The 20,529-nt window shown below is 36.4% G+C and overlaps 4 protein-coding genes across 7 annotated transcripts; all 4 read left to right on the forward strand.

The window, feature by feature from the left end:
• Window positions 1-1,637: 1,637 nt before the first annotated feature.
• LOC133692552 (uncharacterized) lies at window positions 1,638-6,048 on the forward strand. 2 transcript variants are annotated; one of them, XM_062113591.1, is made up of 8 exons: window positions 1,638-2,466; window positions 2,672-2,795; window positions 2,917-3,049; window positions 4,162-4,198; window positions 4,302-4,545; window positions 4,936-5,046; window positions 5,148-5,247; window positions 5,565-6,048. In XM_062113591.1, the coding sequence occupies exons 1-6, from the start codon at window positions 2,236-2,238 to the stop codon at window positions 5,031-5,033; spliced, it is 867 nt and encodes a 288-aa protein (XP_061969575.1). In that variant the 5' UTR covers window positions 1,638-2,235; the 3' UTR covers window positions 5,034-5,046; window positions 5,148-5,247; window positions 5,565-6,048. The 2 variants fall into 2 exon arrangements, with proteins under 2 accessions (XP_061969575.1, XP_061969576.1); XM_062113592.1 differs by having other exon boundaries at window positions 4,305-4,545.
• Window positions 6,049-7,027: 979 nt separating this feature from the next.
• On the forward strand, window positions 7,028-10,652 carry LOC133690695 (SWI/SNF complex subunit SWI3B). 2 transcript variants are annotated; one of them, XM_062110952.1, is made up of 7 exons: window positions 7,028-7,307; window positions 7,389-7,831; window positions 8,083-8,493; window positions 8,942-9,080; window positions 9,566-9,696; window positions 9,774-9,984; window positions 10,329-10,652. In XM_062110952.1, the coding sequence occupies exons 1-6, from the start codon at window positions 7,139-7,141 to the stop codon at window positions 9,981-9,983; spliced, it is 1,503 nt and encodes a 500-aa protein (XP_061966936.1). In that variant the 5' UTR covers window positions 7,028-7,138; the 3' UTR covers window position 9,984; window positions 10,329-10,652. The 2 variants fall into 2 exon arrangements, with proteins under 2 accessions (XP_061966936.1, XP_061966935.1); XM_062110951.1 differs by lacking the exon at window positions 10,329-10,652 and having other exon boundaries at window positions 9,774-10,101.
• A 1,750-nt stretch (window positions 10,653-12,402) lies between these two features.
• Window positions 12,403-14,006, forward strand: LOC133691618 (serine/threonine-protein kinase ZRK1-like). Its single transcript, XM_062112199.1, has one exon. The coding sequence runs from the start codon at window positions 12,636-12,638 to the stop codon at window positions 13,641-13,643; it is 1,008 nt and encodes a 335-aa protein (XP_061968183.1). The 5' UTR covers window positions 12,403-12,635; the 3' UTR covers window positions 13,644-14,006.
• A 1,795-nt stretch (window positions 14,007-15,801) lies between these two features.
• Window positions 15,802-20,434, forward strand: LOC133692322 (AT-hook motif nuclear-localized protein 10). Of its 2 annotated transcripts, XM_062113185.1 has the most exons (6): window positions 15,802-16,006; window positions 16,446-17,040; window positions 17,836-17,888; window positions 18,827-18,958; window positions 19,433-19,594; window positions 19,874-20,434. In XM_062113185.1, the coding sequence occupies exons 2-6, from the start codon at window positions 16,476-16,478 to the stop codon at window positions 20,108-20,110; spliced, it is 1,149 nt and encodes a 382-aa protein (XP_061969169.1). In that variant the 5' UTR covers window positions 15,802-16,006; window positions 16,446-16,475; the 3' UTR covers window positions 20,111-20,434. The 2 variants fall into 2 exon arrangements, with proteins under 2 accessions (XP_061969169.1, XP_061969168.1); XM_062113184.1 differs by lacking the exon at window positions 15,802-16,006 and having other exon boundaries at window positions 16,132-17,040.
• The last annotated feature ends 95 nt before the right edge of the window (window positions 20,435-20,529 follow it).

Raw genomic sequence — 20,529 nt, forward strand, 5'->3', positions numbered from 1 at the left:
ATAAAAACTAACACTTATAAGTAAATATGTTTTTTTTTTGTTTTTGGTCATGACATTAATATTATTGACGGGGTGTTTAGAAATGTGATAGTATTTGCTTTTTAAGTTGTTTTTCACTCGAAAATACAATAAAAAAATATTTTTTTTAAAAAATATTTTTAATATTAACATATCAAAACGATTTAAAAATATAAAACAATGATAATTCTAAACAAAAAAAAATATTAATTTTTTTTAGAGAACATGTTCCCGGACAAAGCCCTGTTGCTTTTTAATTCAATAACAAGTTGGTTCAAGATAAAGGATTATATATATCAAAGAATACATTCAATCTAATAGAACATGTTAGATTTAATTCGTAACGATTTAGTTAACGAAGCTCTGAAACAGAATGAAATAACAATAAACTCCAATTTATAATAAGATACTTGAGTTGAAATAAAATGCAGGTGATTAAAGAATTTGGCTGGACGGTTTCAGAGGTAATTCCTGAAATGCAACGAGAATCTCATTTGCTGTAGCAGAAACATCATCATGAAAGAGAAACATCCTTTGTTTTCTTGGAAGTAGTTCTGTCTCTGCAAATCAATTGCATGTCTCGGGAACCACGAGAAAAAGAAAGGCAGAAAAAAAAAGCTCATGACACGGACAAGTGTTTTTGGACCTGTGGCCCCTTACAGTGCTGCAATCGTGGTCCATAACAGGTGTAATAGGCCCCCAATGGACCCAGACCCTAGCCACTGGTTTGAACTCGGTTCAACTGCCCACTGCCGATCCCCTGTGGCTCGTGTCCACGGAAAGCGAGATGACCCTCGCGTTCCCATCAAAGCACATCAAGACGCCTGCCGTATTTTCAAACATAAATTGGATTCCCGTTACCATGATATCATCATGCCTATTCCATTCCTTAAACATTCAATTTATGTTTTTATCTTTTCGCCCCTCTGACCAGATATATTTATATTTCTAGCTGATATTTCTTAAGTGTTTGCAAATAATTTAGATATAAAATATCAAAATTATATGGGGGGGAAAAACATTAATTGAAGCTTATTTGTCAAAGCATAAACAGCATTAGCAGATGAGAAGAATTCATACAACGAGGCAGGGCACTCATTAAGTGTCAAGGGGCATACCTACCTGCCAGCTCGATGAAAGGAACCAATGATGCTTGTCACAGCCAGCACAGCATCATCCAGAGGGCCCCTCTTGCTACGTGCATCTCCACGAGCTTTATCCACTTGCCACCTTTGTTAATCATGTATTACTATTAGTGATCAAATTAACATAAATTAAACAGGATTAATCGTATACAAATCTTCTTCTTCAAAAATAAACTGTGATAATAATTTCGACATCAACATGGAATATAGTTTGGAAACTATTACAGGAGGAGCTCGGGATAATCCTTGGAACCAACTTAAACAAGGGAGCTGGAACAGAAATTGTATTTAATAATAATCTGTATTTATTTCCAACTAGAGATTAGATTAAGAGAGGGCGTGGGGCCCACATTGGCTGTCTGTTCATCCATCCGGGTCCACCTTTTATTTTCTTTTCTTTTTTAACATTTTCACCCTCTCTTCTCCTCCCCCTCTTGCCAGCCAACAAATCATGAATCCTCCCCCTCCCACCCCTCTCCTCCCCCTCCCCCCTCTCTCTTCATCCCCACCAACATCATCAATAAGTATTTACTCCTGTCAATACTGTTAGTATCACCCTCCTAAAAAAGATTCTTCCTTTTCCTTTCTTTTTTGAGACAGTACCCTCTCTTTCTCCGTAGTATATCGAGTATTGACCATCCAACTTTTATTTTCCCACACAACACAAGTCCAACTCTCCCTTCTCTCTTTCTGTTTTCCATCCCACCGACCTCACCCCACTTCAACTCTAGGGTTTCTTTTTCTTTCCCCTTTTCACTTTCTTCCTTTTATTGTGATTGTGATTCTTTCTCCCCCTATTCAACCCCATCACTTTGCTTTCCGATCTTTGTCAAAAAACAACACTCCTCTTTCTTGATCCCTTTAGAATTCAATGGATTCTCAGTATATCTCATCAAATTCTGGGGTTTCTCTTTTAAACCAGCATGTCACTTCTTAGCACCCTCTTCTTTCCTTTCCTTTTTATTCTTCGAATCTTATAAAAATTTTGAATTTTGAACTAGCCTTTTCTTGCTTCTTCTTCTCGTGTCTCTCTTTTTGGGTTTTGTTGTTTGAATTGAATTCAATTGTCAATATGGCTTATCAAGCGGTTCCGGGTCCTAGCTCGGGATCGAGCTCAAGCTCAGGGTTTCAATACATGAATTCTCCATTTGGAGATACAACTTATACTAAGGTCTTTGTTGGGGGGCTTGCTTGGGAGACCCAGAGCGAGACCATGCGTCGTTATTTCGAGCAGTTTGGTGATATTCTTGAGGCTGTTGTGATCACCGATAAGAACACTGGCCGATCAAAAGGCTATGGTTTTGTTAGTATTTACTCATTCACTTACTCATGCTTGATTAATAGTCGTTTTGATCAAGGTTATCTTGTGCTTATTTTGATGATTAAAAGTGATCTAGATAGCTGTTAAATTCTGGATTTTTTCCATTGTGGATAAATGGGGTGTGTTTTTTATTTGATGGATGAAGAATGACATGGGTTTTTGAATTGTATTTGTGTGGAGGGTGTAGGTAACTTTCCGAGAACCAGAGGCAGCTAGGAGAGCCTGTGCTGATCCTACTCCGATGATCGATGGGAGACGGGCTAACTGTAATTTGGCTTCACTTGGACGACCTCGGCCACCACAGCCTTATGGTATCGGTTTTTCTAAATGCAAGAACAATTTTGTACTGGATAAGGAATATTGAAAGCCAATATGATTCAATTCTTTAGTTTTATTCGGGCTAATTTCCTCTGCTTGCTGCTTTGTTTCTAGTTGGACGTCTGAGACCAGCTCCCCCATACATTGCAAGTGTGCAAACCCCCAGAGGGACTTATGCTGGAAGTTTTGGCTACCAGCAACCAGTTTCTTATGGCTACCAACAAGGCTTGATGTATCATCCATATGGGTAGGTTTTATGCTACATTCCAAAGTAAACAATAATTCTACTTGTTGCAGTTAAAAAGTTTCCTCAATTTGGCTGGTACAAAGTATCAAATTCAATTTCATGATATGTGAAGAAGGATATTTTTTTTTTAATTTTTTGTCCTCCTTATTTATGTGTTATCTGAAGTCATGTATTCATTTTTGCATTTACGTATCTGGTTGGCTTTTTAAATACGCTATGGCAATGCCATATTTTGTTTCCTGTCAATTCCTGCTAACTTTCCCAGGAGTTGCGCTTAGAATTTAGTAGAGTTCAATATGGAATTTGATGTCAGCTCATTGTTAATTTGTAAATATCTGTTTTTTTAGGCTAGTTGACTAAAATTTGTTTGATGGGTCATGGTTAAATTTTAGGTGTAGTTTCTATTGTTCGCAATACTGATGTCTACTTTAATATAGGCAGAACCCTAACTTCAACTCTAGAAGTAGTCTTTATTGCGTATGCTCTGCATTTACTCATCAACCTATGTTGTGAAGCGAATGAAACTATGGACAGAGTGGCCACGGTTTTCAAGTTAGATTGGGTATATGTCCTTTGCAACTACTTTCTCTTTTTTACATTTCCCAGCTCCCTTATACGTGGCTATTCATATACACACCAATCACATCATTGAACGTCAGTTTGAGATTTCTAGCTGCTCTAGAAGTAAGTCTGTTTCCTAGAATTCGGGGTTCCTTTTGTCCAAGTTACAGTGATGTGACATGGTGTGATTGGTAATTGCAGGAATGCAAAAAGTGGTAGTTGCAGAGGATATGTGCCCCAGCTCATTGTTTATTGAACAGGCAAGATCACAGTCATGGTTTGAAATGTGTATATAGAAAAGAAAATAAACTGGAAACATTAGTTTTTGGGGTGTGGTGCCCATCGCACTGTGCATTTATCCTTTGGACATATTTGAGAGAGAGCTCATTTTTAGGAGAAGTAACCATGTAGTTTTCTTGAAAAATCCTGGATTCTTTCAGTGTTATGATGATATGTTTACTTTGTTCTCTCCATGTAATATGATTTCTATGTAAAATTCCTTTCCCTATACTGATCTTTTTGCCATCTCTATGGTTGGTTCATCTATTCAGCTATGCAGCATATGGACCTGAATACGTTTATCAACAGGTAAATGGTGACAGGAATTAGGATCTTTTTCTTGGGTTTTTAAACTGTCTTAAAACTACCAAGATGACTTTGATACTGATTATTGTTGCTGTCTTCCTACTAGCAGGGTGTTTACAGCCCTTATGCTGCTGGCCAGCAGTACCTTCAGATATATGGAGTTCCTGGAACAGTGAACACAGGCATGTATCCTTATGGGCAGTTCGGTCAAAATGTTCCTGGAGGTCATGGTTATACAACAATGCAAGGATATGCTGTGCCAGGTCATCATATTATGCAGTTTGGTGGACCAGGTGTCAATGCAATGACAACTTCACCTTTGCCAACGATTCAAGCACCATATCCTACAGGTTAACCTTTCAGCTCAAAATCTCTTCACTGTTCTATTCAAACGTCAAGGACATGAGAAAACTAGCTGATGTCTGATCTTGTCTATATTTTTCATAGCTGGTTTTGGCATCATAAATTGACTTCATGCACAAAAGTGCTAAGAAATTAGTTGTGAAAGTGAGGGGAAATTCCGTTCACAGAGAGAAACTATTGAAATGGTACCTGTTGTGGGCTCAGAAACAAGTAGAACCCTTTGAGGAGGGGACTAATAATTGTCTTAAACTTTCGATGATAAAGGGAGGGTAAAAAATCCTACCAAAGAAGTGGCATTGTTATGCAATTAACTGATGAATGTTGCATAAAAAAATAACCACACTGGTAAACCTGATTGAGGAAATGCCCGTTTGCAGGTATAGCTGCAGCTGTTCCAGCACAGCAACAGTTTATTGTTCCCGCTCCTTCTCCTCAATATATGCATAGTAGCGGTTCTGACCAAACCACTGGGTGAGGAGCTGATCAAGGTGAGTGGCATCAAACGGCCATGGGAAGTATGGCACAATGTTTTCAGACCTATGCTGCCACCATTATGTTGTAACAATGACCGATTGTTTTTCAATCTTAGGTATCCTTAAGACTGCAGCAGGACTAAGAGCAGCGGAACTGCTACTTGCGTGGCGGGCTTCGAATCTAGCCTTGCAAACTATTTACCTTGCATTCTAGAGGTACAATCTTTTAGTTTTCTGTAAGCATGCATATTTACTGCTAAATGAGAGCTTGTCCTGTACTGAACTAGAAACTACGGTACTTAAAATTACTACCCTATTGTTATTTAGAAAGTAAATCTTGATTTTGGCGAGTCTCAAACCATACTGTGAAGGCATAAACCATCCCCTTCACTTTGTTGGAGTCCAGTATCAACCTTTTTTTGAAACTATATTACTGAAACTATGCCACTCGTTCTTGGTGGTTTAAATGTAGCATGACGCCCTTAAGATAATTGCATGGAAAGTATTAATCTTACAGATTTGATGTTGTGCAGGTCATACGTAATCATGCTCACCAGAGAAGTCGAGGGGGATCTGAGCCGCCCCGAACGGGTGGAGAAGGGATGTGGGAAATTCTTCCTTTACCCTAGTGTATAGAAAACTCTTGTATGCTGCCAAAACTCAGGAAGAGTAACAGGCAGCATTGCATTTTATGGATGCTGGAATTGGTTCCTGGCAGCCATATCACAGGAATAATAAGAAACCGTAAAAAGAAACCATCATGTTAGAATCAACATATGATTCTTTTATAGTCTAGTAGTCCCAGCATTTGGGTGTATAGGTAGTCTCGTGTCTGTGTTGGTGTCCTGCATTGTATTTAACCATCACTGGTGCTTTGTTCATACTAGTACTAGCGGTTCTCCCTTTTTTCGGGCTCTCAAGTCTTTGTAATTCGGATCATATGGAAAGCAGACCTCAAAACATGGGGGAAGCTTCACGTATATTTAATTTCAAAAAAAAAAAAAAGTTGTGTGTGGACGGTCGTCTCCTTGCAAGGTCTGCCCAAATATCTTGTCTATGAACTTTGGTTCAAGCGTTTTGGCCCCCTCAAGCAACAGGAGGGAGAGGAGAAACAACGTATAAAGAGGTAAGCGAAGTGTCCATTGTACGGAACTGATTCCCCTTTCACAAGAATCTGCTACGTGGTCGCAGCCATTTATTTGCAGGTTGGTGGCTCAACAGTTTGCCTTGTGTGTTTGGCTTTATAAAATTGGGATTTGTGAAGTGGCAAAGCGCGTGTTGCCAAACAGACACTAAGAGAAAGGAATATTTTATTTGTGTTTTACATAAATAAAGTCACTAATTGAACTTCCTTTAAAAGGGTGGAACCAGCCATAAGCAAATTAAGTCTACACCCTAACATTTGACAATTGTATTCACTTGGTACAAGGAGTTTAAAGTGAAATTACAAGTGCTATAAAGTTTAGAAAATATTGAATATATGGAGAGTTGTGTTTTTCCATCTCACAAAAATATGAGATTCATCATGTGAGATGGAGAAGGACGCCTCTTCCCATGCTAAATAATTACCATAAATTAGTCTATAGTTTAGAAAAAATAATCAACTGGTTCCTGCAGTTTCAAGAAATATTTATGTTTCTTGAAACTATGGACTATATATGTATTTTAAAATTTATCTATAACTTTTTATCTTCATTCTATTTTTAATTTTGATACATATAAAAAAGAAAAAAAAATAGAATGGATGGAATAATTGACAAGAAAAGAACGAATTTATTAAAACAACTAATATTAAAATACTGATAAAAAATATTTGATTATTTTTAAAATTACAGGGATTAATTAATTTATTCTAATACAAGGACTAAGTCATAATTAATCCCTCATCATTTTATAATTCAGTCATTGGGTGCACACCAAACTACGTCGCTTTAACGGGAGCAGAACAGCACACCACTCTCTATCCTCAAAAGGAAGGAGCCTGCCTGCCCGTTAAAAACATAAGAGAAAGAAATTACGACTCGTTAAAAAATTCCCACCTTCGGCTATAGCAACAGCAGAGCTCTCTCTCTCTCTCTCTCTCATTCGAGCGCCTATAACAGCAGTCATGGCCTCAGTAGCACCCGCACCACCATCTCTCCACCCCAAAATCCCTCTATCTTCTCCCGTCAAACCTGAGATTCAACCTCCCACAACCGCCGCCCCTTCTCCCCGACCACCACAACCACCTCCTCCCTCCTCCGAACCCGACGTCGTCCACATCCCTAGCTACTCCCGTAAGTCCTACAAAACCCCCTATCCATCATCCCTACATGATTGCATTATATTTGAATTAACTATTTTTTGTTTTTTTATAGGCTGGTTTTCATGGGACAACATACACGAATGCGAGGTCCGATTCCTCCCAGAATTCTTCGATTCGCGATCGCCTTCGAAAAACCCTAGTGTTTACAAGTACTACAGGAACTCAATCATCTCCCAATTCAGGAAAAACCCTTCCGCCAAACTCACTTTTACTGAAATCAGGAAGACTCTTGTAGGCGATGTGGGGTCCATTCGTAGGGTTTTTGATTTCTTGGATGCTTGGGGTTTGATCAATTACTCCCCTTTGAATAAGCAATTGAAGTGGGAAGATGGTAAGGATTCTTCTTCCAAGACTGCTGCTTCGCCCGCCGGTGGTGGTGGTGGTGATGGAGGGACTGCCGGTGATGCTAATGCTAGTAATACTAAGGAAAATTGTAAGAGATTGTGCAGTGGTTGTAAGTCTCTCTGTAGCATTGCTTGCTTCTTTTGCGATAAGGTAACTTTCTCTTGTTCTAGCAAATGCTTTTTTCGATCTAGGAATTGATGTTGTCTTTGTTTTCTTGATTTTGAATTTTGATGCAACGCTTGGTTTAATTCAATGTCTAGAGCACATGCCTGTGTGTTATGTAATAATTGGATGTTAATGTCGGACAGTGGTGTTTGACTTTTTTTGTGTAAGCTAATGTATGGATGAGATGGTATATGAATGGTTTGGATTATTGTTTACTGTTTGTTATTGTTATACAGTATGATATAACTCTTTGTGCCCGGTGCTATGTGCGTGGAAACTATCGGGTTGGTGTCAGTTCATCGGATTTCAGGCGGGTGGAGATAAGTGAAGAGGCAAGGACAGATTGGACAGAGAAAGAGACTTTGCAACTTCTTGAAGCTGTTATGCATTATAGGGATGACTGGAAGAAGGTTGCGCAACATGTTGGTGGTAGAAGTGAGAAGGACTGCATTACTCATTTTATCAAGCTTCCTTTTGGAGAGGTTTTTACTGATTATACAGACGTAGGGGGTGTTGACAGCAAGTATAACCAAATAAAGGACTGTGATGATGATGAATCTGGACCAAATGGTAATGGTTCTCCATCCCCAAGTAAAAAAATACGTCTCTCACCTCTTGTGGATGCAAGCAACCCAATAATGGCTCAGGTATAGTCTTCCATTCATTTTTAAGTTTGAAAGTACTGAAGAATTTTACCAAAAATGTTTGTCTCAGAAAAAAATGAAAGATCATGGCTACAAAAAAGAAGAAAAAAAAAAGAGAGGGCATTTTCAATCAAAATTCATAGAACTTTGAGATTTAGACGTATGTGTGCTGGATTTGATTGGTTTAGGAACCACTTGGTTGACCAAAACTAGACCGCATCCTGTGCAACAAAAATATTGTCCGTGAGACTATTTTTTGATCTTTAAACAATAATTAAAAGTAACCTGGTTTAATTTCCTCCCTTGCTTCCTTGAACACACGCGTAATAATCAACCTTGATTTGCATTATACCTGGTTTCAATTTTGTTGTGGTGTGAATCCATGTAGTGTCAATTTTTTTTTAATTTTATGTCAAATATGCACTGATATATTTATTTGAAATTTTCTCAGGCTGCTTTTTTATCAGCTTTGGCGGGCACAGAGGTTGCAGAAGCTGCGGCTCGAGCAGCTGTAACTACTCTGACTGAGGTGGAATATGGAGGAAGTAAAGGCAGTCTTGAATTTGTTTCCAGGGTTACAAAACACCTAGGTATGATCAGCTTCTCCAAAATATTGCGTTGGTGCACTGATGTGAAATAGATTCTCTAGGCTGTATGCTTTTGTTATTTTGAAAAGCTAGGGTTTGGTCAGTTGGGGAATATTCTAATCATCTTTACTAGTTTTCAAGGGGGTTTACACAGTTTACTTAGATTGTGAGCGATAAGCCTACAAAATTGTCATCCATATCCTATCTAAATAATGGAATCTCAGTCAAGACTCAAGTACCGAGTGAGTTCTTGTGCTGCATCTGTAGCAAAGAGCAGGGTTGATAGATAAAACCTGTTCAAATTAATCAATGAAAGGAAGTTCATTTGTCAATATCCTTGTTACATTTGCCAATCAAATATTTTTATATCTTCCATACATCACCTAATTAAAGAGTTGTTGCGCTCAGTCTTGCTATGATCAGGAATGTTAATTTATCTAGACCATCCAACTCTCATAGCATAATGAGTTTTTGTTTTCTGGGTACAGATTCTGGTGTTGCATCAAATGGTGACACCAATCTAAACGCTTCAGTAAAAGCTTGTTTGGATGCGAATTCACTTCTGGAGAAGGAAGAGTCGGATGTGGAGAGAGCAATTTCCAGGATTACAGAAGTTCAGGTGCACAGGATTCTTTATCCTTACCTTTTTCACTCTTGAACGTGTCGATGGTTTTTAACATTCTCAAGGTTTTGCAGATGAAAGAGATTCAAGATAAGATTCTTCGGTTTGAGGAGTTGGATTTGCAGATGGAGAAAGAGTGGCAGCAGCTGGACCAAATGAAGAACCTTCTCTTTGCTGACCAGCTCAGCGTTTTATCTAAAAGAAGTTTAACAACAAAAATCGACGAACGTGGTTCAACACTGAAAGCAGAGGAACGAGGGGATGAAAATGCAAAAACTGATTGATGTATTCAATTTTTATATTAATCAAATGTTAATTTATTTTCCTTCTGAGACCTTCACATTTCCATTCTCAGGTCACAATAAATCGGTATATAGCAAAGCAATCTGAAATTTATGTCAACTTACTAGCAACTAATTTATTTTTGTGGCTTATGGTAATTTTGAAACAGTAAGTTGACTTGTAAAATTATATAATTTGAAAATTAATAAAATTGGGCTTTGTGTAAAATCGGTAGTCTCTTATAAATAATCATGTAAAAATGTTTACAAATTTTTATAAGAAGTACAATTAACTCTCGTTTCTCAACCTTTGTTTCCTCTGTCTAACAATCTTTTCACGCTTGTTAGGCATTCTGAAGCCCTCTTTATTGCAAACGAGCGCCCGGCCTCAAGCAGATCCATCACGTCTTGATCGAGAAAGCAGATCCTATGCCGCATAGCGGCGTCCTCTCCACCAGCCATCGTAAGCTGTTTTGTTTATTTTTTATCCTGTGAGATTATAGCGAGGAGTTGCATCTGAGATTTCCAAGAAAGAAGATCAAGAAATTGCTTTTAACAGCTTGGTTTTTCAACTCAATTTCTTGAATCTCTGTTTTGATTCTTTTGTTCGTAGGAAACCTTTTCCTCTTGTACACTTGTATTCTTGAGCAATTGAACAGTCTTTTTTATTTATTTTTCCTTCCCTTCGTGCACTGGCTGGGGATCAACTGAACTATTACACTCTGATTATTTTACAATTATTTTAAGGTATTTGAACTATGAATAAAAAAAATCATTTATTATTTTACAATCCAAATTTATACTATATTTTCTGTAGATCGATGAATCTCATAGAAGCTCATGCTATAATTACACAAGTCGAAAAGTATAAAATAAGTGAAAATAATTGTTTGGAAATAACAAAACTTAAGGTCTTGTCCATCAATAATCCAACAAACCCACAAAAACTTAGGGTTCCTATTATAAGCCCATTTTCACTGGGTTTTAATTAGACTCTTAGATAGCGTTAAGATAATAAACATAAAAATATATTTAATTAAAAACACACAGATAAAAATAAAAAAATAAAAAATAAATAAATTTATCTCTAGAATAATTTTGAAATGATTTTTTATATTTTTAAAATAAAATATAAATAAAAACCATGTCTCCAAAAACATTATTTATTATTATTTTTATTCATAGAATAAAATTCAACATGTTTTTTATGCGTGTTTTATCTCGTATTGAATTAGGTTTTCGATCAGGTCGAGTCAATTCTTCATCCATTTTTTTTTGAACTCAGATCAATTCAAGATTCAGATCAGTCCGTCAAGTCAGTCTTGATTTTATAATTAAAGTTATTATAGTATTATTAATTTCAACCCACAATATAAACTAAAGAAAAAAATCTAATTATTTTTTAAAATATATAAGTTTGATAACAATACATATTAAGAGTAAAATAAATTTTTTATATTTTATTTTATCTTGTCCACCATAACAAAAAAAATACAAAAATAGTTATTTTATCTTGTACATCACTATCAAATACAATTATATCTCTATTTTTTTTTCTATTTAGTCTCCTCTATCTCCATTGTTTCTGTCTCTACTTCCTGGATAATAATCAAATGCTACCTTAATGTGTGTTTGATATTGATGTATAAAGTATTTTTTAAAAATATTTTTCACTTAAAAATATATTAAAATAAAATTTTAGTCATTTTTTTACATTAGCATATTAAAATTATAAAAGAAACATTAAAAAAATCATTTTAATACTTTTTTAAGGTAAATAAACTTTTAAAAAATACCCAAAAACTTCAAAATGGGTTCTCAATGTATAAAGGGCTCTTCGCTTTTAGTTATTTTCTTTCACAACTAAAAGAAGTAATTATAATTAAAAAAAAGAATTCATTCAACAATAGAAATTCTAAAGAATCTAACTGCAACGTTGAAGAGCATTATGAGGATCAGTCGTCAAGAAATTATACAAGAAAAGACATTTTTGTGCTTCAAACGATCTTAAAGATGTTCTCTCAAATTGTTTGATATATTTAAAGAAATTTAATAAATTATAGTGGATATTAATTTTAAGATTTGAACCTAAATAATCAAAAAAAGGAAATATACTCTTTTAATCATTAAGCTAACTTCCTTTAAGTTGTTTGATAATGAAAGAAAAGTATAGTTATTGTTATTATTATTATTTCTCAAGATCTGTTAATGTATTAAAAGAGAAGAAGAGGGTCACTTCAAGAAAAAAAAAAAAAAAACTAGCAATTTTTTAATAGAAAGTAAACTTACCTTTCTAGTTTCTTCAATGGAAGTTTCCAAGAAAAATGAAAGAAATTTTTAATCATGGCTTGAATAACTTTATGTCATCCCAAATCCAATTTTTTAATAACTTGCTAGTTGAGAAACAGATTTGGAAATTTCCCTAGCATTTCAATTATCATTATCATCGCTATGAGTGGCTTGTATACAAAAGTAAATCTCAAACACGTTTGTCTTTCTTGACTTTGGTTAGGGGGGCAGACAGTTTCCCCGAGGTTTCTCTCCTCTGCACCTTCCTGTGATCAACTAAGAAGGTGCAAATGAAAGAAGAAATTGTGAGATAATAACGTGGTGATATTTCAGTTAAGCTGAATTGTAGTGAAAGGGGACAACAAGATGGAGAGAAAAAGGCAGGGGATATGTTTGGATAAGAAAATGCATAAGAGGGAAAGGCAGAGGATGTTCTTGGATCGTGGAGGTGAGCTATTGGAAGAGCTGATTGCTTTTTGTAATGCTAGATCCAACCCTATCAGGAACTTCTCTCTCAACCAACTCCAAAAAGCCATTGATGACTACCATCCAAGCCATCCTCTTGAAACTCTCAAAGATTTTAATTTTGAATGGTACGAAGGAATTCTTGAACAGCGCCTTGTTTTCATCAGGAGCTTTACGCGTTGCACTAAAGAGGTCTACCGTGACATCGTGATCTCGTCGCAGATGAGCAGTCACAACAATGTTCTCAGGCTTTCAGGTTGCTGTTTGGAGATCCCAGCAGGTCCAGCTCTAGTTTTTGAATATCCAGAGAATGGATGTCTGGAAAGACTTATTCATGATGGATCATTAACTTGGGGGACCAGATTGAAAATTGCCAAGGAAATTGCAAATGCAGTGACATATCTCCACACTGCATTTCCCAGGCCAACCATCCACAGAGACATAAAGCCTCGAAATATCTTCCTCGGCCAGAATTATGATGCCAAACTCTCTAATTTCTCTCTCTCCATATCAATCCCAGAAGGGGAATCACAAGTCGAAGATCTGATTACAGGGACATATTTTTTCCTGGACCCTGTTTATTGTCTAACTGGTTTTGTTACAGAGAAGACTGATGTCTACAGCTTTGGGATGCTTCTGCTCGTTCTTCTTACTGGACGAATACCACTTCAAGAGCGAATCTTTCTGATAGATTATGTGAAAGACTTGGTTGAACAGGATCAGGTAAATGAAGTTGTGGATCCTAGGATTAGGGGAAACAGGGGAGAAGCAATTGATCAGCAACAACTGGAAGCATCCATTGAACTAGCCTTGAGATGCACCAATGGTTCAGGAGAAGATAGGCCACTAATGATAGAAGTAGCAAAAGAACTCCAGCGAATTGAAAGATCCATCACTGCCGCTCCGTAGCTATGGACATGCTTATAGCCTGCAAGATGCTTCTTGATGCTTGTCATCCAGTACCATATTTCTTTTGCCAATTACGTAGATTCTGAAATCGCGTCTCTTAAGATTTGGTAATCTGAGTCCGATAAACTCTCTTATTAATTAGTTTACCATTAAGTGGCCATCTTCATTGGCCTGAGTGGAAGGCATGGTTTGCTCTACCAATGAGACCAGTTCTTACACCTTCCATGTGTGAGCGAATGCTAGCACAATTATCTTCAATTATACAAAACTTTTGTTGATGAAAGGACTACTGTGCTTAAAGGATTTGTGGAATAAAGCTGAATTTTGAATTCCATTTTTAGCAAAGCAAAGGGATTTCTACTACACTGTTGTTTTCAAGGTAAAATCTTGAACTCCACATCTATACCTACATACATACCCTTTATATTTATTTGATAATTGAAGTTAAAGAACAAAAAACAGTGATTCAATCTTCTTTCTTTGACCTCAACAAAAGTTGTCTTTGCTGTGAGTCCATATCCAAATCTAACATGGTGCTTCTTTAAGAAGCTCTCTTCGCGAGTCGCAGATTCATGCGAATCGAATGTGATAACTCAAGAATTTTTAACGTATAGCGGCCAAAGAAGAAAATGAAAGAATGATACCTGGTTTACAGGTAGTTCATGTCATCAAATGAACCTGAAGGATGAAACAGCCTGCAAAACCAAGTAGTTTTCACACACCTTCCGGATCTCGGTGCCAAATTTCACCGACTCTTCATCGACAAACTGCAATAATATTGTAAAACAGAACTTAAATTTAGTAACCCCACCACCATTCCTGAGTTTTTACATCACCTGCTACTTGTATATACAGAGATCAAAAGATTCAGAATCAATGTACCTTGGCTGGGGAATAGATATCTTAAACTTGTTCACATCATTGGTATAAACACGAAAGTCCTCTGCCACGCTTGAAATTCAGCAGTTATATATTTCCTTTAATTAGAATAAACGCTCAAAATAAAATAATAAAGTATAAACATTAACGTAAGAACACCATAACGAAAAATCACCACTACTAATTACTGTTGTACTTCGGTTAATAGTACTTAGTTATATTTAAAAAATATATATATATATACAATATGATTTTTTTATAAATACATATAATATGAATTGATTTAATAAAAAATAATAAAAGTGATAAAATTAGTTATATGTAAATTAGGAACAAAATTAAAAAAAAAACTGATGTGAATATTTTAACAAAAATAAAAAATAAATCATTTTGGAGACTCTAACTTGAGCGTACAATTCAAGAGTTATGAAACATGAAGTGATTATGGAAATAGGTTTCAAGACCATGCTTTTCATCGTAATTACTAATGAAAAATCTTGATTTGGGTTTTGAAATGATTGAGTGAATGTTTGATTATTCTTGACAAATGATTGCGTGAAAATCATTGCGCAACTCTTGCTACTAGTCTATCCACAAACAAAATACTCCCATCCCAGTACTGTTCTAAAATTTAAGAAAGGAAATGGAGAATTATTCTTTAATAATAATAATAATAATAATAATAATAAAATATCTGTCCTTTTCTTGTGTCTTTTTGTAAGTCCCGGAGATTCCATTTTAATTTTTTTTTTAATATAAAAAAACCAGAGAGCTACCAGTTTTAACTTCCTCTTTTTATTTACTGTGAAAGAAGGTTTCGGGTCCAGCTACCAGTTTAACACGCACAAGTGGGATTCTTGTAATGATTTTAAAGAGAAGAAGAATAGACTAACCACCAATCCATCCAATTGTACAAATGTCCAAATAAGAATAACTAAATTTTATACATTATGATTTCAAGATAATATAAACAATTGATGCAAAATTGTCATGACTTCCATACCATAACATTCCTCGAGTAGGAATGAACCTAATACACGCTAGGAATTGACTTACATGCAAAACTATGGATTTCTTTTAAATTCTGATCGCCACGTGGATGCGTGTACATCAATTTAACACTCCAGACTCAGAGCACAGGCTAATCTTGAAAAAGAGGGAGGGCTGCACTAAATACAATAAAATAATAATCACGGAAGCAAATTTAGGCCTACTTTTTAGTTTTTACCTGTCTTTTTTATATATATATATATGTAAAATAATAATAAAGTTCTCTCTCTCTCTCTCACCGTAAGGGAAAGGCATGAGAAAGGGAAAACCCCCCAAAAAGATTATTTAATAATAATAATAAAAAAAGAGTGTTTGAATTAAATTATTAACTTAATATTCAGATTTCTCACATTTCTCTGAGAAATACCCCTTGCAGCTCTTCATTTCCTCCACCCCCTGTGAATTCCTTCTCTTTTACTTTCTCTAATTTATCGGTAAGTCTATTTTATTTTATTTTTATTTCTCTTGTTTTCCTATTTTTCTTTTTAATTTAAAAAATAATTAAAAGTTATGACGAAATTCTTTCCTTCCTTTACGCAAAATACTTTCCTTTTCAGATTTTCTTCTCAAAAAAGGATTCCTATTTTCTGTTTTAACAGTTGTTATTATTTTTTTCTCTTATGGGTTTACTAGATTCTTGTCTAGATTTATGTCCCCTGGATTTACGCGGATTCTTCTGTTTCCAGTTTAGTTTTTTTCTTACAATTTAAGACAAATTAATGATCTCTTGCCACAAGAAGAAAAAAAAAAAAAAAAAAAACTTCCTTGCTCTCTCTTGCACGGTTCAGTTGGGAGCAATAAATTTTTGAAATTTAAAGAGTGTGAATCTTGAGGTTTTTTTTAGTGATCTGAAAGTGATTTTTTTTAGGACAGAGGTTGTCTGAAAATTTAGTAGACCTGAAGATGTCGGGGTCGGAGACAGGGGTGATGACAAGCAGAGACCCTTTTAGTGTGACAGGACTGCAATATAAAACTGAGGTACCGTCACAGCCGGTCATACAAAACATGCGTTTAGCCTTCAGTGCTGACGGTGCTGCTGTTTATAAACCGATAACCTCCGCGACTACCACTACGGCGGCGTCACCTACCTATCAGCCTGGTGGGGTGGAAGGATCGGCTGTTGGGGCCTCGGTATCTCCTCACTGGATTAATGTAGGAGGGAGTGGAGGAGATCCAATGAAAAGAAAGAGAGGTAGACCAAGGAAGTATGGGCCAGATGGCACTATGGCATTGGCTATTGCGTCTGCACCTCAGTCTGTTGCTGTAACCCCACTAACAAGTTCTGGTCTCTCTTCTCCTCCAGCTCAGGCTCAGGTTCAGCCTCTTGTTCTTACTCCATCTCCTGGGTCTGATGTTGGTGTCGCTGGTCCTGCTGTTGCTCTCGGAGGATCAGTGTCGCCTACTGGGGTAAAGAAAGCCAGAGGCAGACCTCCTGGTTCTAGCAAAAAACAGCAACTTGATGCTCTCGGTAACGACCAATGACCCATATATTTATGGGTCTATATATGCACACATATATATAGTTTATTAATTTATATTTTATTATATTTATCGATTTTTTTTTATATAAAAATCAATTTGTTTTTCTTTTCATTATTATGAAAAATTGAAAATTATGAAATATGGGCGGTGTCAATATAAGTGTCAGTGACGTGGGGCGGTCGGAATGAATGTTTTATAGAGGCGACAAGTTACAGTCGGCGGCGGAGGAGGAGGAGGAGCGTGTGGTAGAGTTGTGAGGCACACAGGACATGAGATAGAATAGTTGTTGGTTTTGCTGTTGCTGAGATGCAACAAGTAAAGAAAAAAGAATATTGAACTGTGGCTACTGGCTACCGGGGGTGTAAAATACAAAAGGGCTAATCTGACATGGGATTCTAATTTCCAAAAATTACTATTATGCCCCTTTTTGAATTTTTTGAATGAAAATAAATTTATTATTTTCCTATAAAAATATCGGTGTTGAATTTTTAATTGAATAAGACCAATCAAATTCCTATAAAATTCAGTCTCATGAAACACACACACACACACACACGTATGAAACTTAACCAAAAAGATGATGCAGCTATATCATCTGCGAGAATAAAAAAAATTTGTTCGATGCTGATTGCCGAATGCCTCCAGCCTGCATGATTCTTTTGTATTATTTTTTTCTGGGGTGGGGGGGCTTATGTTTAAAATTCTCAATATTTTTATTTTGTATATTTCTTGCTGTATTTACACGAATATTTTCTGTATATCCATGTGTTTCTTTTTGCAGGATCAGCTGGGATTGGATTCACGCCACATGTGATCACTGTGAAAGCTGGGGAGGTTTCCATTTTTCCTTTATATTATAACTTTCTTTTCTTTTCCATTTTTAACTCTTTCTGCTTCTGGCAGGTAAATCTTAGTTGTTGTTTGCAACTCATCACCATGATCACTGTAATCCTTTTTTTTTTCCAAGGCATTACCGTAATATTATTTGGCATATCCATATCAGTTGGCGATTAACTTAACTTTGATGATTGAAGCATGGATTGCTTGCCCATCTTTTGATTTTTTACCTCCGAAAGCTGGTTACTTTACTCAGTCCCGGCATCGGTTTTCTTGTGTTCCTGAGTCACTATGGAGGGTGACAAATTTTATATGACCTAAGAAACATCGTGATGTTATATTAGGAAAATCGACCTGTTCTACCCCGAAGGCCAAAGAATGAGAGAAGAAATGCTGGCATGCTTATAAATTTGAATATAATAATAATTGTGTATCCCAGTTAGAAGTTCTTTTGGTAGTTGATCAATCAATGCATAGACTGCAAGTATGTAGCTTAGAAGGAAAATGAACTACTTAAAGTGGACAGCTTTAGGGGAAGGTAATTCAAACTAGTTCCATAATGATCGTTCATGTTTAGTTGGTAATTAGTGACTTTTAAGGCAATCAAATTGCTTTAGTGGGTGAGATATATGGTGAATAAGTGCTACTGATATGAGATTGTTTATCGTCCTTGTGCCATTGATATGAGAGGTGAGGATTTGGAAAGTGCTGAACTTGTTAAGATTGCTTATATGTCAAATGATCGTGTTTCTGATATCTTAATCATAACTCATGTCGTTGATACTTCAGCTTTCGTAGTATTTCTTTCCTCGTAGAAAAGAGTTTGCTTTTCTTTCCAACTTGTTGTTTTGGTATTATTTTGTTGTTAAACTTATGATTATTAGCACTAGTTTATCTTGTAATTGGTGGTTGACTTTTATTTTATTTCCTTTAAGGATGTCTCGTCGAAGATTATGTCATTTTCTCAGCATGGTCCAAGGGCTGTTTGTATCTTGTCAGCAAATGGTGCCATATCCAATGTTACTCTTCGCCAACAGGCCACATCTGGAGGAACTGTAACTTATGAGGTGAGTGACATCGCATAAATTTTTCTGGAAACAGAAAATGTCCAAGAATCTAATAAAATCCTTTAAAAAATTTCTCATCTTCTTAGAAAGTTGAACACTAAAATCTGCAAATGTCAATAAGGATTTTAACCATTTCGAATCTCTGTCGGGAGGATATATAAAACCATGTCTGAGTTGTTAGCTGTTGAAGAATCAGCTTTGTGGTGTCAAATTCTTGCCCACTTGTTAATGTTACTTTTGCTGATTAATATTCATGAAAGTAGAGGATTCATGTTCAGGAGGGCTTCCTTTCATTAGATTTTTCGGTCACCTTTTCCCAACTTGTTAATAGCTTTTATATATTTCCATGAACAGCTGTGTTTCAGTTGTGCACTGGAGGCAATTCTGTCCTTGCTGATTGTGGTCCGGTCCACCTCTGACCACAGTCTTCACTCATTGTTTCTTTTCAAATTTTTTTGCTCCTTCTCAATTCAGGGAAGATTTGAAATTCTGGCACTTTCTGGTTCATATCTGCCATCAGAAAATGGGGGTCAAAGGAGCAGGACTGGAGGTCTAAGCGTGTGTTTGTCTGGCCCAGATGGTCGGGTGCTAGGTGGTAGTGTGGCTGGTCTTCTAATGGCTGCAGCCCCAGTACAGGTACAGGCTGAAATCTGTGAAGACAATTTCACTGTAGTTTTAAGCAGTCTGTCTTTACCTCCAAAAATATTTGATCTTGTAATAAAAGTTGCATGAGATAGAAGTGCATTTCATGATATTATTATCATCAGAATTTCACATGCTGTCATATCTTTTATATCACGTTAGCACACACTTGAGCTAATTGATACTACTTGAATTCTGCTTTTCTTACCGTTCTTTTACTCAGCATTAGTGAGTCTACCGGCTAATGATATTGAGCCATCTATTTCATTGCAGGTAGTTGTGAGTAGTTTCATTGCAGATGGTCGCAAGGTATCAAAGTCAGCAAACCACATGGAACCTTCATCTGCAACATCAAAGCTTCCCCCAACTGGTGGATCGACTGGGGTGAGCAGCCCACCGTCACGTGGGACTCTCAGTGAATCGTCAGGTGGGCCTGGTAGTCCACTGAACCAGAGTACTGGAGCCTGCAATAACAACCCACAAGGCATATCAAACATGCCATGGAAATAAATCCTTTTAGCTTTTTGACTAATTAGTGTAGTAGTACGCGTGGACTCTAAAGAGGTTCCGAGTCCCATTTGTATTTTAAGTCAACTGTTAGTTAAATAAGACTAGAGAATGTTTTCTTGCATAGTAGCACTGCTTGCTGGATAGTGCTAATGAGGTAGCGAGGCGTTTCCATTCCTGAGGTTGTGTGAAGTCTGAGAAATGTTCGTGCTTTGAGAAAGCTTTTGATTGAGATGATTAGTTTGACTTGTATTGACTTACTAGTAGTAGGCCATTTCTTGCTGCTGTTATCGGAGCTCATATGCAATAGATATTAATCCTTGTTTACCTGCTGATCAAGGCCTTAAAGGTGCTCGTTTTAATTCAGGATTGTGTTATGTTCTTCAATCTTCATGCCCATGAATTTTCTCCCCGTGCTATTT

The sequence above is a fragment of the Populus nigra genome, chromosome 4, assembly GCF_951802175.1.
Source record: "Populus nigra chromosome 4, ddPopNigr1.1, whole genome shotgun sequence".
Classification (NCBI taxonomy): Eukaryota; Viridiplantae; Streptophyta; class Magnoliopsida; order Malpighiales; family Salicaceae; genus Populus; species Populus nigra.